General features: G+C 37.7%; 1 protein-coding gene across 5 annotated transcripts in view; it reads left to right on the plus strand.

The window, feature by feature from the left end:
* The window catches only part of LOC127968368 (polyamine-transporting ATPase 13A3), a 35,715-nt gene that overhangs the window by 14,016 nt on the left and 4,090 nt on the right, over positions 1 to 17,609 (plus strand). For 2 of the 5 annotated variants that reach the window (XM_052569530.1, XM_052569531.1), the window contains exons 5-33: positions 481 to 657; positions 799 to 869; positions 955 to 1,038; positions 1,151 to 1,220; positions 1,338 to 1,472; positions 2,148 to 2,220; positions 2,448 to 2,579; positions 4,611 to 4,793; positions 6,176 to 6,333; positions 8,948 to 9,136; positions 9,341 to 9,402; positions 9,524 to 9,674; positions 9,788 to 9,904; positions 9,984 to 10,010; positions 10,107 to 10,260; positions 10,352 to 10,472; positions 10,630 to 10,754; positions 11,803 to 11,975; positions 12,207 to 12,335; positions 12,416 to 12,495; positions 12,640 to 12,682; positions 12,779 to 12,888; positions 13,244 to 13,340; positions 13,479 to 13,551; positions 13,748 to 13,913; positions 14,037 to 14,218; positions 14,595 to 14,683; positions 15,009 to 15,089; positions 16,361 to 16,453. In XM_052569530.1, the coding sequence (XP_052425490.1) occupies positions 481 to 657; positions 799 to 869; positions 955 to 1,038; positions 1,151 to 1,220; positions 1,338 to 1,472; positions 2,148 to 2,220; positions 2,448 to 2,579; positions 4,611 to 4,793; positions 6,176 to 6,333; positions 8,948 to 9,136; positions 9,341 to 9,402; positions 9,524 to 9,674; positions 9,788 to 9,904; positions 9,984 to 10,010; positions 10,107 to 10,260; positions 10,352 to 10,472; positions 10,630 to 10,754; positions 11,803 to 11,975; positions 12,207 to 12,335; positions 12,416 to 12,495; positions 12,640 to 12,682; positions 12,779 to 12,888; positions 13,244 to 13,340; positions 13,479 to 13,551; positions 13,748 to 13,913; positions 14,037 to 14,218; positions 14,595 to 14,683; positions 15,009 to 15,089; positions 16,361 to 16,453 (3,345 nt within the window). Of the gene's footprint in view, positions 1 to 480; positions 658 to 798; positions 870 to 954; positions 1,039 to 1,150; positions 1,221 to 1,337; positions 1,473 to 2,147; positions 2,221 to 2,447; positions 2,580 to 4,610; positions 4,794 to 6,175; positions 6,334 to 8,947; positions 9,137 to 9,340; positions 9,403 to 9,523; positions 9,675 to 9,787; positions 9,905 to 9,983; positions 10,011 to 10,106; positions 10,261 to 10,351; positions 10,473 to 10,629; positions 10,755 to 11,802; positions 11,976 to 12,206; positions 12,336 to 12,415; positions 12,496 to 12,639; positions 12,683 to 12,778; positions 12,889 to 13,243; positions 13,341 to 13,478; positions 13,552 to 13,747; positions 13,914 to 14,036; positions 14,219 to 14,594; positions 14,684 to 15,008; positions 15,090 to 15,275; positions 16,505 to 17,609 lie in introns of those variants that run through there. The other 3 variants (XR_008155964.1, XM_052569533.1, XM_052569532.1) reach the window with 3 other exon arrangements.

The raw sequence follows: 17,609 nt of genomic DNA on the forward strand, positions 1-17,609 counted from the left end.
AAATATTAGTTAAAAAAAAAAGACAGGAATTTCCCTAAACAATGAATAAACAAACTGAATGCACAAATGAATTATCATGTATAGTAAAACTTTACAAAACTTGTTTTCATGTTAATACAAGTATTAAATGCACCTTCGCTGAATTTTCTTACCTTTTGCTTTGTCAGTGCACATCTTTTGCCTGATTTCATATAGGAGAGTTTAATAACAATATTTGGTATTTCAAATGCTTCACCTTCATATTCTTTAGGATTTTAGTATCAAGACTTAACAGACTTTTAAGAATTACATAATACTCCAGATGTCCGGTTGTTCAGTGGTAGATAACCCTCAACTCTGAGGCAGATCATGTGTGAATGGCTGCCAGTCATAATTATAGCTCAGTGGTGTGTTGTAAATCTGTTTGTGTTGTAGCATGAATGCTAAGAATTCTTTAATGTTGGTGTGTAACGTATAATCTGTTTCTGTGTTTGTCCATAGGATGAGTTCAAGCGCTGGTTTCGAGCCAGGATTCGGATAATGCTGGCTCCTGGTAAAGACCCTTATGACAACCAGGCCTCTCAAACCGCCTCCCCTCAGGCCAGTGACCACACCCACAACCCCTCTGACTCCGCCCCTGGGAAAATCACCAGGAATCCAGAGGACCAGCATGTGCCGGTATCAACTGCCTCAAATCCATCCCATCCTTCCCATATAGTTCAATTCTGCATTTCCACAAATTCTGGTATTTGCAAACCATATAGTTAAGCTTTATCGGTGAGTGGGTAAATATCTTTTTCTTTCTCTTTTGTGTTACAGACACGTTATTTTACCCTACACAGCACTAAATACTTTTGGAACGACTCCATCCAGAACTTTGAAGTATTGACGTAAGGATATACCCATTTACAGTCTGAATCTGATGTTTTGTGTAAATTCTGCTCTGTGGGTCCCTAAAACTTCACTGTTTTACAGAGGCCTGGAAGATATGAGCATGACCTGCTCATCCGTTCACTCAAAGCACAGCGCCGGGCTCAACAAAAACCAGCAGGAGTACAGGTGAAACTTTTGAGTTTGTTGTGTTTATCTGACGCTGTATCTGGAATTGAATGTTGATTGCTGGGCTCAACAATAAAGGTGACTTTTTTTCCTTCTCTTTTTTTTTTTTTAGGAGATTTTTTTTCGGACTCAATGAAATAGACGTGAAAGTGCCTTCTCTTTTCAAGCTGCTAATTAAAGAGGTATGAGTGAAATGTGAAACGGACCCCGGCTGGAGAACGGCGTGACACAGCAATGCTGACACTGCTGTGGTGAATATGTCTTCTCAGGAACTCTCTATCGTTCTCTCTCCTCCTCAGGTCCTCAATCCTTTCTACATCTTCCAGCTCTTCAGTGTTATCCTGTGGTGTAGTGATGAATACTATTACTACGCAATGGCCATAATTTTCATGTCCGTCATATCAATAGCTACCTCTCTCTATACTATTAGAAAGGTAAGCCAGTAAAACCATTTAAAACATAAAAACATTACATTTACGTACTGCTGTATTTTGAGTGGAATGGTATAGTTAGTAATATAGGGCACTAGGAACATTTTACTTTTTAAATTTGTATAGAATATTTACAGTTTGGAATGATTGACTGGTTTGTGAGATGCTGACCAATACAGACAAGTCAATGAGCGCGTTTACATTCACGTTCTTAAGCCAAAAACAGACATGGTCATGTAAACAATAATAATAATCTAATAATTATAAAATGTTGTAATAAAAACTCAAAAGTTAAAGTCAAATAAATAAATAATCAGTCACTCATTTTCTAAGCAAAAGTTAATACATTTTAATAACATTTTCTAGTTTTAGAATAACAAACACTGATGAATCATTCATAATAAAAGACATTTAGTGTAACATTGTAGCACTAATATGGCTATTATGATTCTCTGTTATTTCTACAAAAAGATCAGTATAATGTTGTATTTTAGAGTTATCAAACATAGGGCCGTATCCAAGGTTGTTTATGATAAATTTCTGATTGCATAACTGAGGTAACTGTAATCAGTTAATGTGTGTATTTTTATATTCCTATTTGATTATCTGTGCTGCCTGGTCAGGAAAATTTTTATTTGTGCTTCACATGGACTTTTTTTGTTTTGTTTTGTTTTACAGCAATATGTAATGCTACACGACATGGTGGCAGCACACAGTACTGTTCGAGTTACAGTCTACAGGGGCGAAAACGGTACGGCTCAGAGTGGGGAATATGATTTTGCAGTAGATCTTAGTATATGTAATGACGGCGCCGCTGCAGGTCTGGATTGCCTGCATCAGTGAGCCTGGCGCAGTTCCTAAAGTCACAATGAGTCAGCACTCCTGTGCAGGGAAACATGGGTAATAAGTGATCTGCTGAGACAGACTGGTTTTATTTCACCTCTCTCTTTCTCTCTGTCTTCTGTTTTGGCTGTACAGAAACCGAGGAAGCCCTGTCCACAGACTTGGTCCCTGGCGATGTCATCGTCATCCCCAGCAACGGGACCATCATGCCCTGTGATGCAGTGCTCGTCTGTGGAACCTGCATTGTTAATGAGAGCATGCTTACAGGTGATCGGCTGCATCCAGATGCGATGTCATAAAAGTTGATTAGAGAGGGTCGATTTGGGGGAAAATCATATATTCCTATTGATTTCTCAGAAATAGTCCAAATATATGAAACTTATTCACTTTATTATTCATAGCAGAAGTAAGCCGTTTTCTGTGCATGTGTGAGACTTCCGGTTCATTAGCCGCTTTGGGGGAATAACGAGAAGAATGAAGTGCAGTAAACAGTAATCCTGTTTTCATAATAATTTAGAAATATTTTTCATAAATTATATGTAAAAAAAACCCCACCTAGTTCGCAGTATCAAGTAGCAAAAAGAATTGTTTTGTACAGCCAAAAATAGCTGGAAACGGATGACACTGTTAGCCAGACACTATAATAAATTTATAAATGGCTGTGCCCACTATTACGGGAAAAATAAGGTTGATATTTATTTATTTCTAGACAACAAACTACATGTGATTCAACTTCTAAAAAACCCACATCATTAGGCACATATCCAAAACCTCCAAAATAATCATAGTTTCCCACCTCAGGCATTAAAGACCCTTCATTATTTTTTCAGCTTTAGACACCTTTTTTATCAACACCTTAAACTGACAAAATGGGATTGATTCAAAAAGGATTTTACACAGAAATTGTTATAAAACAAACATGTACCTACTGCTCATGTGTCCCTGATAACTAGGGGTTGCACTGACTTTAATCTGTCATGACTCTTTAAGCTTGACGTCGACTAGTTGCTGGTCCTATAGGGGGCGCAACAGGATAAGAAATCTTTGAAGGACTTCCACATTCTTGCTCCGTTTCCAAACAGTTAAAATGACAAATACATACATACTCTGAAAGCAATCCACAATACATGTGATTATATTACTGGATGCTTGAAATTGAACGGGAGAACGCACATTTTAAAGAGCTTATTGTAGAGGTATGTTATTCGACATTCTAATCTAATGGGTTGCTGGACTTTAACGCACACACATAACATTTTGCTACAGACAGTGGCTCGTACGTCATGTCCTGATCTCTCACACACAAACATTTAAGCTCACAAATGTATTGTCAGCACTGTTCTGTGATTTCTCAATAAAATAGCTTAGGAAATGAAACGTTCAAGCATATATTTCTTAATAACTAAATCGCACCGCTTCACTACTAGTAGAGAGATGCTGCCAGGTAGAATTAATTCACACACTCAATCTCTCTCACGAATACATTCATATAAATGTAATCTTTACTGTGCTACTTTATCTGTGTCTGATTTAGAACAAACTAACATCTGTGAGAGATATAACAACCCAAAGACAAAAGAGCTGATAAAAATGAGCTATTATAGGAACAATAGCCTTGTTATGTTTGACAGTACCCTCCCTGACTATAACACACCTCAAAAATATGAATAAAAAGTATGATACTACTAAACATTTTCTGCACCACTATTAAAGAGATCTGAATGATGTAATTTTTTGTGAAAAGTGTCACATATGAGTGGAGTCTTAATTATTATGGCGGTAGAATGGTTAGTGTGACGGGGTTGAATTCAGACTGAGGGACATAACTTTAAAGTCTGTGGTTTTTTTTACAGGAAAGGAACACAAATAAATGCTTACATTGTTGCCAAAAATCACAGACACTTTGCACACTTTGTTAATCATTTTCAAAGTACAAACTCAGTGAAGTGCCTCGGGACATGACAAAATGCTTGGTTTAAGATAGATGTAAGACATTATTTCATGCTAAATATATTATCATGCAATACTTATTTTTATTCATTATAATGGGCATCCCTAAGTTTTGTGAAAAAGTTATAACAATTCAATATGGTGAACCACCACTTACACTTAACCACCACTTGTGGTGCTACAAATTTCATGTTTATGTTGTGCTTTGTCATTATTAATGGCATATTATTGTCTGTTCTTTTTTTTCTTTTTTTTGGTTGGCTTGAGCATATTGCTATTGTGAATAAAATAAAGATATGTATGTCTCACAAATGTTTTGTATACTCTTCTCTCATTTCATATATTCAGGTGAGAGTGTTCCAGTTACAAAGACTGACCTTCCAAACCCTCAACGGGACAAGAAGGGTGGGGATGGAGACGCCATTTACAGCACAGAGGAACACAAGAGACACACACTCTTCTGTGGCACAAACGTCATACAGACCCGCTACTACACGGGAGAAATGGTCAAAGCTGTGGTGGTCCGGACAGGTTAGATGCCAGGACTACATTTTAAGCAAAATTTTACATACTTTGTCTGACACCTTTTTGTCACTGAAGTTGTCTTTTGATGTATTCAGGGCTTAAAGCTCTACTGCACCAGGCTTGATTTCCGGCGTGCTGCAAAAAAAAAAAAAAACGTACATTACAAAAAATAAATAAAAATCTTGTGGATTGATATCACTTTCGAGTCCATGAGGTCGCCTACCAATGGTATGAAAGGAGTAGCTTTCACTCTCAACCAAACTAACATTACTAGCCAATCAGAATGTTTTGCTCTTATAAAACACGAGATGCACATAATAGTATCCAGTTGCAGAGTCGCAACCCTGATGAATGGAGAAGCGCAACAAAAAGCTGCAAGACGCGATGTTCAAAGATGTCAGTCTAGTGCATATTTACATAGCAAAAGCTTATTATAAAGCAGTGGAGCTTTGTAAACAGCTCAGAGTAATTATGTCATCTTCATAAGAACGATATGATTGCCAGAACATATTTACCGGGATTTTTGATAAGGTCCTGTAGACACATGATCTATTAATGCTAACTTAACCAGTTTTACCAGCACTGTATGTGTGAAAGGGGCTAGGCTCTTCCTCTGTATATACTGTGAATTTGAATTGCTTAACGTCATCTGGAAAAACAGTGTACATTATCTCACTAGATTTGTAATGTAAATCATTTATAAACCATCGCGATTTCTAAATAAATGTTTCTGCCTGTGGCCAAATATTAAAATGTAATGATTTAAACATTGTTTAATCACGCTTTAAAGTGAAACGTCAACGGCCTGTTGATTGGTGCAATCTGCAGGTATTTGTTTTAATACATAATGTACTAAGGTTGGTTATGTTCATATTATGTATAGGCATATTACATTATGCATTTTAACAGTGTTGTTCAATTCAGTCGTAATTTTTCTTGGTTTTATTTGAGCCAACTATTATTGCCTCATCGTTAGTTTATATATAAATAGTCATACTAAAGCCTGGTTTTCACTTAGGTCTGTTTGTGTTACAAAAAAAAATCTGATTACTCAGTTGTCAAAATAACCATTAGTTACAGCCCTAGATTAGTTAAAATATTTCTAAATTACAAATTGTTTTACTTTTTGTAATTAAAAGACAAATATTTTCTAAATTTTGAAAATTTTGTAAAAATAGTTTTAAAATATTGTCAAGTTCTAGTGGACCAAGTATCTGCATTTTGTCTCATATCGTGTGCTAAGTGTATGGTCACACCCCTAGTGTCGATAAGCAGTGATGTAGCTCATAATTTTCCAAGGGTATGATACAGTTTTCATTCTCCAGGTCAATCATATATTCATGAAAAAGAACATATATAATGTATATGTTTGTGTTTTTCTTTTCTAGGTTTTAGCACTGCTAAAGGGCAGCTGATCAGCTCTATCCTGTACCCAAAACCCACAGATTTTAAGCTGTACCGGGATGCCTACCTGTTCCTGCTGTGTTTGGTGGCCATTGCCAGCATCGTCTTTTTCTATTCTTTGGTCATGAAAATCATAAATCAGGTTATTTTTTTTTTTTACTGTCTTTAAAGAAATGGCAACATTTTTGTGACATCAATCCTGCTTGCATGTACAGGTGCATCTAAAAAAATTTGAATAACGTAAAAACCTTTTTTTTTTTTTTTTTTTACTTATTTCAAAAACTTTCATACATTCTAGATTTGATGAATAGAGCTTACAGCTCATGAAAGACAAAAATCCAGTATCTCAAAATATGAGAATATATCCTTAATCAATAATAAAAAAAAGGATTTGCAAAACAGAAAAGCTGAAGTTCTTTGAATTACGGAATGTTAATTTATGTACTCAATACTCCAGCATCAGTGTGATGTAGCATGGAAGCGACTTTGTATTTGACATGCTTTGATACAGCACTCTGTGAACAGCCACCCCTTTCAATAATGACCCTTTGTGACTTACCCTTTTTGTGGAGGGTGTCAATGATCGTCTTCTGGACCACTGCCAAGTCAGCAGTCTTCCCCATTATTGTGGTCACAAAGAACAAGAGATACCTGGAATTTATACTGTAGGGATGGTCATTTAATGACACTCAAATGTAAATATTCTAATATTTTGAGATACTGGATGTTTGACTGTCATGTGCTGTAAGCTCTAATCATCAAAAAAATAAAAAACCTTTTGAAATGTTTTATTTCACATCTAATAAATCTAGAATTTATGAAAGTTTCACTTTTTGAAATAAGTTACAAAAATTGACTTTTTCACAATATTCTATTTTTTTTAAAATGTAAAATGCAAAATGTTATTTTAGCTAAATAAAAAGTTCCAAAGTTTTTCATCCCCTTGATTCTTAATATGGTGTTGTTACCTGAATGAACCACAGCGGTGTACTCATACCTCGCCCCATCGCCTGAAAAGACCTCACCTCTATTTTGAAATCCCCGCCCCACACGTATGTTTGCAACCATGGCAACCATGATCGCAGAAAACAAGTAAAGATGACACTCAAGCATATTCAAACAAAAGCCAGTGTAACTCGCCTATCAAGAAGTAAAAACCACTCAACCTTGGCATCCGATTCAGGCCTTTCCCTCTCCTTGAGTTCTCTCCACCAGTGGAAGGCTGCTCTGATATTTAAGGGCGGCGACACACTGGATGCGTGGCGCAAGCGTCTCAGCCGCGTGGCGTGTCTGTTTTTAATTCGGCTCCCATGTTAACAGGTTAGAGCTTACAGACTGCCTGCATGAGACACGCGTCTCAGGCGCAGCTCGAGCCGCCCGGAAAACGCGTGCATGCTAGAAATAGAACCGACGCCTATTTGGAAGTGTTGGAAGCGTTTCCAGGCAAAATATAATAGGAAAATGTGTTTTTATGTCATTTTGTACACAAATACATATGAATTCATGATATTTTGATATTTGAAAGTCTATAGGTTGACATAAATTCAGATATAAATGTAATTAAAAAAATTAATAAATAATTATCGATTTTCAAATATTGCACCTGTCAAACATAATCTATTTCGCCATCAATACTTTTGACGGTGTCCTTTATCAGTAGGCGTAGGTGTGTAAAAAAAGTATATATTGTTTCATGAAGACAAGAGCCTGGTCTGTCAACGGTCTCCCTCTACAGCAGCAGCGCGCCAGCGCCGCGTCAGGCACGCTTCTGGTGTGTAAAGACACAGAATCTGCCACGTTTCTGGGACGCTTCAGACACGCGGCGCTCACGCCACGCAGCCAGTGTGTCACCGGCCTAATATTCCGTGTACGATGTCGCGTTTTCATTGGTCCGTTATTGAAGCCTATTTCTGATTGGTTGTTGCCGTTTTGACAGCGTTTATGCCAAGAGAAAAGAGAAAGAAATTGAAGAGAAGAGTACCGAGGAACCTGAGCGAGCCCAGAGAAAATTCTTACAAGAGCAACGTATATCTGAGAGCGTGTGCCGAGTTCCAGCACGCGAGCACAGAGATTCGCGCTCGCGCACATTATATTCCGCGCGTGAGCAGAGAGATTCGCGCTCGCGAGCAGAGAGATTGACGCTCGCATTATATTAATGTACTTTCGTGCTACAATTATGCGCTCTCGACATTTGACAGGGAAATAACGCCATAATGATTCCCTCAGTTTTCCTCCGTGTGAAAAGATGGGTCTCAAAATCAGAAAGTCATTGTTGGAAAGAGTTCAAATTCACAAAAATGCTGCAAAACCAAATCATTTTTGGGACCTGAAGGATTTTTCTGAAGAACGGCAGGCAGTTTAACTGTTCAAGACAAACAAGGGACTCACTAAACCAAACAATAAAAAAAAAAACAAAAAAAAACACACATCTGTGGATCATTCAGATAACAGCACAGTATTAAGAATCAAGTGGATGTAAACTTTTGTACAGGGTTGTTTTTATAAATTAAAACTATTATTTTCTCTTCTGGACTATGTACTATAAAAATTTTTACGTGACATCTTATTCAGGTCAGTACTAAATAAATAGTAGCATGCATTTTGTATAATCCCTCTTATTTTGGTAAAATAATTAACATAGGATGTAGCTTTGAGCAGAATATAAAGTTGTTCAATTGTACTTGTTCAATAAATTAACCGAGTAAAAGTATAGTGTGGAAAATGTACCCTTCACTGGTATGGTGTGTATCATGCAGGAACCAGTAAAGGAAATCATAGTCAAGTCTCTGGACATCATTACTATCACAGTGCCCCCTGCACTGCCGGCAGCCATGACAGCGGGCATCGTCTATGCTCAGCGGCGCCTCAAGAAAGTGGGGATATTCTCCATCAGCCCACAAAGAATCAACATCTGTGGGCAGCTGAACCTGGTGTGCTTTGACAAGGTAATTAAATGGGACACTGAAGTCCTTTTCTTTTAGTGAAACCTAAATTAACCAGAATGTCTTTTAAAAACAACTTTCAGCTATTTTTTCATAAAACTAGGGTAAATTGTGGTGACATTTAAGAACCTCATTTTCTAATATTATGCAGTATACATTTTTTGTTAATACATAATTAAATTATTTATTATTACTGCATAATCTCAGACGGGCACCCTCACAGAAGATGGCTTGGACATGTGGGGAATTCAACGAGCAGAAGATGGCAGGTATGTTCATAACTATATAAAAGAAAGATTCAATAGATTAAAAGAACATTCTCAGTTGTTTTTTAATGATCACTGCAGGCATTTCATTGTCTTTTCTGACCAAAGAATCTCTCTTCCCTAGATTCCAGCATTCAGAAGAAAAAGCAGATGATAAGAGCTTAGTAACAACCAAGTTTGTGTCCTGCATGGCCACCTGTCACTCCCTCACCAAGATTGAGGGTCAGCTCTCTGGAGATCCACTAGACCTCAAGATGTTCGAGGCCATAGGCTGGGTCAGTGTCTGCTGTGACAGAAGGACCGTTCTAATCTTCTCTTTCAAGTTTTGGAACAAGTTGTACTTGTTTTTATTTATTTTGGTGTCGCTCTCTCTATCTGTGGTCTTCAGACTTTGGTGGAAGCTACAGAAGAGGAGACGGCTCACCATGACCGCATTGAACTCACTTACGTAAAACCACCCAGTCAGCTTCTGCCGCCTTCAGTCACATCACCTGAACAGGACCTGGTGAGCATTTCTCTGCTTATTACAATCCAGATTATTTGTTTTTAAAACATTGTTCTGATATCTTGCTGTTTCTTTGCAGGAACTCTCTGAACTCTATGAGCTCTCGGTATGTACAATGGCTATTATTTGTATTTCATTTATGTATTTTATGGACACATATGGGTGTTTACATACTATCTGTTGTTGTTTTTTTATGCTGCAGGCGTCATATATGATTGGTATCGTGCGGCAGTTCTCCTTCTCCTCTGCTCTGCAGAGAATGAGCGTGGTTGTCCGACAGATCGGAGAGAGACGGATGGACGCCTATCTGAAAGGAGCTCCAGAGGTCGTGGCAAGCCTGTGTAAGAAAGAAACAGGTTAGTCCAAAAATCCATCGGTTATTAATATCTTTTTTGAGTTTCAAAATAGTGTTGGATTGAAGTATTTTTTCCTCACAATGCACAACAGTACCAGAAGATTTTGCAGAGGTTCTGGAGGACTACACCAAACAGGGCTTCCGGGTCATCGCGCTGGCACACAGACGGCTGGAATCCAAACTTACATTTCATAAAGTGCAGAACATTAACCGGTAAAGATGTAGCTTTTTTAATTTTTTTTTTTTTTACTGGCACTTCTATTAAATATTAAGGTCTTATACAAAATCATTTACAACGTTATGCTTGAACTTTTACCATGTTGTGCTCTGGATTAATGTCTAACTATATTTGATCTCTCTTCCTCTACAGGGATCAAATTGAGAAAAATATGGATTTTCTGGGTTTGATCATCATGCAGAACAAGCTGAAAACGGAAACTCCAGGTGTGCTGGAAGATCTACGACGTGCCAACATACGCACCGTTATGGTCACAGGTACAGAAAACATCACTTCTTTGGTCTATATGTCCTACTGGTGATTATTTATTTTTTTTAGGCCTGAATTCATGCCAGTTCAGAAAACCTGTGAGTTTAAAGTGCCCCTGTTATGGATAATTAGAGGTTCATATTTTGGTTTCGGGAGTCCCCAACGAGTTGACATGCATACAAGGGCAACACTTCCATTGTCTCATAATATTCATTTAGTTACCTTATTTGGTCAACGACTCCCATATGATTCACTCAACAATTAATTTTTCCAAACCCCTCCTTTGCATTTCTTTAATCTGCAATTTTCATTTCATCATGCCTGATAAAGCAGCGTTTGTGAGCACAGCGCTGCTTTAAGTAAAACGGCACCTTAGGGGCAAAGAATGAATTTGCATTTTCATGTAGAGCAACTGAAAAGACCAACATATGGGTGGGCAATATGCTAATGTTTCACGTTGACGGTCAATGCAGGATGGTTTTATTCACATAGAGCTGTTACACACTGCATGAAAGGTAATTTTCAGAAATCCATAATAGGGGTACTTTTTATATAGTTCCTGAATATTCTTTCCAAATGGTCAATTTGAATTTTTGAACATGGCTATTCACATATATTTTATGTGAAGTTATACAGGACCATTAAAAGATTTTATGTTTTTGAAGGAAAGTTTCTGAATATGAAAAGAGCTGAATATGCCCATGTTGTTTGAAAATGGAAGGGAGTTTAGGGTGACCAGCCGCAGGCAGACAGCAGTCTGGGAGCTTTGTAGTTTAAATCATTGGGTATTCCTGGAATCTCGTCTAATAAGGTTCTCAGCTCTCCAGATTACCAGCCAGGCGCTCCAAAGTTTAGACGAGGCTAAATGCAGCATTGTGAATGTAAGCAGATTGAGTTTGTACATGATCTACTCCCCTACAATCATGAGGAGCATTGGGTCATTGCCAGACACCAGCCATCATCTCTGTCCACTGACTAATTAAAAAGTGCCTATGTACCAGTATATTGAATTTTTTTTTTCTTGTTTTTTATATCTTTTCTTCATCTCTTGTGTAGGTGACAACATGCTGACGGCCATCTCCGTGGCACGAGACTGCGGCATGATTCAGCCACAAGACCGAGTCATTATTGCAGATGCTCTGCCACCTAAAGACGGCCAGGCTGCTAAGATCACGTGGCACTACGCCGACAAACCCAGCAAACTCTCGAACAAGCCCACCAAACTAGAGGTCAGTGTGCCATCTGCTGGCCAGACCCAGTTTCTGCGGCTTTATGGGAATTAATGTTCTAGGTTAAAACTGTTTGAGATCAGTCACCACTATTTGTGGCATCATTGACACAGTTTTCAGATGCCTAGCAAAATAACTGTTGCAGTACGATACATCCAATGGAAGTACAAGTGCAATAAATCTCAAGAAGCATTATCTTGAGCATCTCTCTGTACTTGTGTTCTTTGCCAGGAGATGGAGATTATTATGGAAGACGGGAATTCTGTGGATGAGATGAAACCTCAGGAACAGTATCACTTTGCCATGAGCGGCAAATCATTTGCTGTGATTACTGAACATTTCCAGGACCTGCTCCAGAAGGTACAAAAAATGTTTTAAGATGTGTATACCCATGGGTTATATTATATATGGTATTTATTGTGTTCTGGTTGTTGGTGTAGCTGGTGCTTCATGGAACCGTGTTTGCAAGGATGGCCCCCGACCAGAAGACTCAGCTTGTTGAGACATTAGAAAGTGTAGAGTGAGTATTAAACACACACACTCCATGAGAGCTCCATTCACAGGTCTATTTAGAGTAGTAATCATTGGTGTATACTTGGGGTTTCACAAAGTATTACCCAGAAGTTAACCCTTGCTAAACCTTTTGTCCCTCTCTCTTCTGCAGCTATTTTGTTGGAATGTGTGGAGATGGAGCGAACGACTGTGGGGTGAGAGACCTTCAATTTTATTTTCAAGGTTTATTTGTGTCTCTTACGATTCTGAAAGTGTCATGTGTGGCTGATGTCTGTCTGTTTTGTCCTCAGGCACTGAAGAGAGCTCATGCTGGGATCTCTCTATCAGAGCTGGAGGCTTCAGTGGCTTCTCCATTTACCTCCACGACTCCCAGCATCACCTGCGTGCCCAATCTGATCAGGTGTCCTAACCGCACCACAGCAGAGCTCCGTTTCAGCCCCATCAAGAAAAATCATGCTTTCAGACCAAATTCATTGCAATACAGTAACTCAAAACATTTCAAGACATTTCCAACAAATGCATAAAAAAAAAATGTTGACATCAGAAACCCAAAAACATGTGACATCCTGCATTAACATGTTAATAATTCCTTTGGCAAAGGCAACTCAATATATAAATTTATAATAAATTCTGCTCCACATTAACTTATTTATAAACTAAAGCATTAAAGGCCCTTTTTGTCGGCCAAAATAAAAGTAAGATGAATGTTCTCTTCACTAAATGTCCTGTCTCTCACACATGTTGTTTCTCCACAGGGAGGGCAGAGCGGCTCTCATCACTTCCTTCTGTGTGTTTAAGTTCATGGCTCTGTACAGTATTATTCAATGCTTCAGTGTCGCCCTTCTCTACTCCGTAAGTTCCCCTGTCATTCACTGAACTACTTCTTATAGTTAATTATTATACATCTTTCTGTGCTTGCGAGTGACAGAAGCTCATTAGGTCATGCTGAGATTTCTTCTGCAGCTCTGATTGGTTAATAATGCATTTCAGATTGGCAGCAACCTGGGCGACTTCCAGTTTCTCTTCATCGATATGGCTATCATTCTTTTAATTGTCTTCACTAGTGAGTATGATCTGTAATGTCTAAATTGATCTTAATGGCTGCAAACGATATCTTGAGAACGATATGCAATAAAATAAAATAAATACTCTGATTGCATTTTGTCAGAAAGCATCTAGATTGAACACTAAGACATTGAGCTCATGAAAACTGATGTATATAATTGATGTATATGTAATTTTTTTTCATTTGCTCCCAGTGAGTTTGAATTCTGCATGGAAGGAGCTTGTCGCTCGGAGACCTCCCTCCGGTCTCGTCTCAGGTCCTCTCCTCTTCTCAGTTCTGACCCAGATTTTAATTTGCCTGGGTTTCCAGATCATGGCCTTCCTCTTGATCCAAGAATTGGACTGGTACTCAGAACCAGAGTGAGTACAGTGCATCAGTGAAACTTAAACCGTTTCATATTGTTTTCATTCTTAACCTGAATTGTATATAAAAAAAAAAGGTATAATGTTGCATCAGCTCTTCTTTTTTTCTTGAATTCACAGTTTCTACAACTGCTCTGCTCCGCATCACATGGATAACGCCACTGAAGAAGAAGAAGAGGCTGAAGACACAATCATGAGCGATGTGAACACCACTCTCTTCTTCGTCTCCTCTTTTCAGTACCTCATTGTTGCCATTGTTTTCTCCAAAGGAAAACCTTTCCGGCAGCCCAGCTACAAGAACTGTAAGGATGAACCTTTTTCAACCTGATGCATTCACAGTGCAATGTTTTAAAATCCCTCACAATTTTTATATTGTATTTGATGCATTTGGAATTCCAAAGAAATGTTAGAGAACATTAGAAACATTTCCCATTGAACGCTATATCTCTGCATCCTGATATTTTTGTGCAATTAATTTAGGTATTTATTTAGATTTTTAATAATGTTTAGTTTTTTGTTTTTTTTTTATGAGTTAAAATGTGATGTCATTGTAATATATGCATATTGAAATAAAAATGTTCTTGTCTGACATGGTCTTGAAAACAGAGGAAACTCAAACCTGCTTTCACTAACTCGTTTTTCTGGTTGACTGTTTTCTTTTCTCTCTTCTTCTTTCAGGGCCATTTGTACTCTCTGCTTTAATTCTCATCGGTTTCCTGTTTTTCATCTTGTTTGTCCCAATCTCTGGAATTTATGAATTTTTAGAGGTATGAAACAATAATATCTGGCCTATGCTTCGATTAATTATCACTCAGACCCTTATAAAACCTAGCCTGTTCAGAGATAAGTGTCTAATGTTGAAGATGAGAAGAACAACATTTGAAATAGAAATCTTACAATATAAGATTACAATATTACAATACAATATATATATATATATATATATATATATATATATTATTCTCTTATCACTTTTGATCAGTCTAATGCATTGTAGTTGAAAGTATTAATTTCTTTGAAAAACATCTTACTGACCTTTGAATGCTAGTCTATGTTTTAAGATGTTCCTCACATTGTCTACCTTCTCCTCAGATTGTATGTGTTCCTTTGAGCTGGCGTGTGTATGTGGTGCTCATCGTGCTGGGGAACACCCTGGTGTCTGTCTTCATCGAGGTAAGAGGGAACATCAGGCTATTACATCTGCCACCTTATTTGTTATGGATATTCACATATGAAAATAAACTGGGCATTTTGTTTAAATCAATGTCGAAGAATTAAATCACTATGTAGTTGTATTGTTAGCTCATATATATTTGTGAAAGTACAGTACTATATTATGGATGATACTTTTTCTTATAGGATGTGACTGTCAGATGTAGTGGACCCTTCAGCCAGGGTCATAACACACCGCTCTTGCTGTAACCCAATTAAAACTCTCAAGTGTATTCGATGGAGATATACAGAAAGACACACAAATAGGGTTGGGAATCAAAAAGCTGGTGCTTATTCAAAGCCAGTTCCGTTATTATATATATCTTTTATTATTTAACTGTAACTATGTGATATATATATATAAACCAGTTATTTGTCGTAATTACTGAATTAATAGCTGAACATCTGGCTTTTGTTGTAATAAGTTGCTTTTTTTTTAAATAATTATATTATTTTTAATTCATATGGTTAACTATTCAACATTGCCTATTAATAAGTTCACTCAAATATAAATGTAAATCAATTCAAAATATGTATATGGTATGACAATATTACAATCAGTAGCTAACAGCACTAGAAGAATCGTTAATGAAAAATAAGAAGGCAGAATTTGTAATGATTCCCATCCCTGTACAGAAGTTAATTCCACTCTGCTGAGGCTGATCCACAGGATAATGAAGCAGCATTTATACTGGACCCTGTACAGCCAGGCCATGTTTTGTATAGCATGTCTGATTCCATCAGCAGCTCCTTCTGCCTCTGAACCCCAAAGAAAGAGTCAAATTATTCTTGTCTTCTTTGTGCAAAAGCTTCTCACCCTGATTAAGAAATGCCAGCAATCTTCGTAGTTGCATAGTGGCTGTTGCTTCGCCTTTTAGATCCCGATGTCTTCCTGGTGCTAAGTACAGGTCACGCCGTTCTCTCTCACCTGTCGATCAGTAGAACCCTAGACTACAACAGCCAGTCGGTGGGATCCCTGTGGTCTCGCTGTACGTTCATTGCCAATGAACTGATGACATTTAATGCAGAATAACGTAATTCTCTTGCCTCCACTGTTTTCCTTAAACTAACACCCAATGCAAAAAAAAAAAAAACCACTGCCCTTTCAAGAAATGTATTTAGTTTTGTCTTGACAAGGAAAAAGCAGAAACAAATGATGACCATGAATCTTTTGATAGCAATGTGATCCGTAGCTTTCTTCATTCTTTCCGCCCCACTGCGATATTCTTTAGACTGTCGTGCTTGACGTCATCTTATGGAAGCATGTGTTCAGCAGAGACAAGCAGGGCAGCTATGGCGTCTCCCCTGCAGGCCCGACACCACAGGTTGGGAAAAATCTGACACTTCTGTTCACCGTTGCCTTTTCACTTCCTGGTGTCCACTTCCACCCTTTTCCCCCTTTGCTTCCTCCTCTTCTCTTTCCCTCTCTCTCACGCAGCACCCTGTCTAAACGTTTGGCCTTGCATGCGCCAACATGATTTCTCTGAACGCTCTCTAGTGCCCCCTGTTGGGACTCTTGTTTTGTCATGCTCTGGGGACTTACGATTCCCCCACTTCCCCCTCATTTTCCTCTAATGCTGCTTCTGTAGTGGCATCTACTGCATACATGTGTAAGCTCTGCGTCTGGTTAAACTGCAGTGACGGTGCAGGTATGTGCCAAACAGAGCAATGTTTAATGTCTAACTCGGTGAATCGCAAAGCGTGCACTAATGTTCTAATACATTGTGTTTTGTGTGTTGATTTAAGCATCTGGTTTGATTAAAGGAACTTTCCGGGTTGTTTGCAACTTAATGTCTATGTGAAGAAGTTTCTGATTTTGTGAAGGAACTATTGGTATTGTGTAACTAATGTAGCGTTTGCAGTACTATGTAACTAGTCTTCTAAGAAAAGGCACATTTCTGGTGTCATGTTCGAAAGCTTTTTTTTTGTTTTTGTTTATATTAATATCTTTTTATTTCCGCATTTTTTGCATTTGAAACTTCCATTCGTTGTCACCAGGAATACATTACATGTATTTAAAACATTACTAGAACTGTTGTTTAAAATGATAATAATATTTCAGAATATTACTATTTTTAAAGGTTTTTTATTTTTTAAGTCAAATAAATGCACCCTTGGTAAGACTTAAAAAAACAACAACAAAAAACGTATCAATCCCTAACTTTTGAATGTAAAGTTGTCATAGACATTAATGGCTAAATAACTCAGATTTTTCCTTTAAATTAATGTTCGGGGTTCAAAACGAGTCTGGTCTGCTGATTTTCACAGGCAGTCATTTTTACTTGCTCGAATCATCTTTTTAAAGTCTGATTACTTTTCTAGTTGGATAAACTTCTGGCTGTATCTGAAAAAAGCACATGTTAAATGTGTTTTTAAAAAAAAAAAAATACTATATACTTTTCATAATTTAAATTTAATCTTAATTTTTTTTTTCAGTTCTTCATTTTAATTGAAGTTTAAGTGGTTCTGTGTTGTGCTATT

Source organism: Carassius gibelio, chromosome B11, assembly GCF_023724105.1.
Source record: "Carassius gibelio isolate Cgi1373 ecotype wild population from Czech Republic chromosome B11, carGib1.2-hapl.c, whole genome shotgun sequence".
NCBI classification, from domain to species: domain Eukaryota; kingdom Metazoa; phylum Chordata; class Actinopteri; order Cypriniformes; family Cyprinidae; genus Carassius; species Carassius gibelio.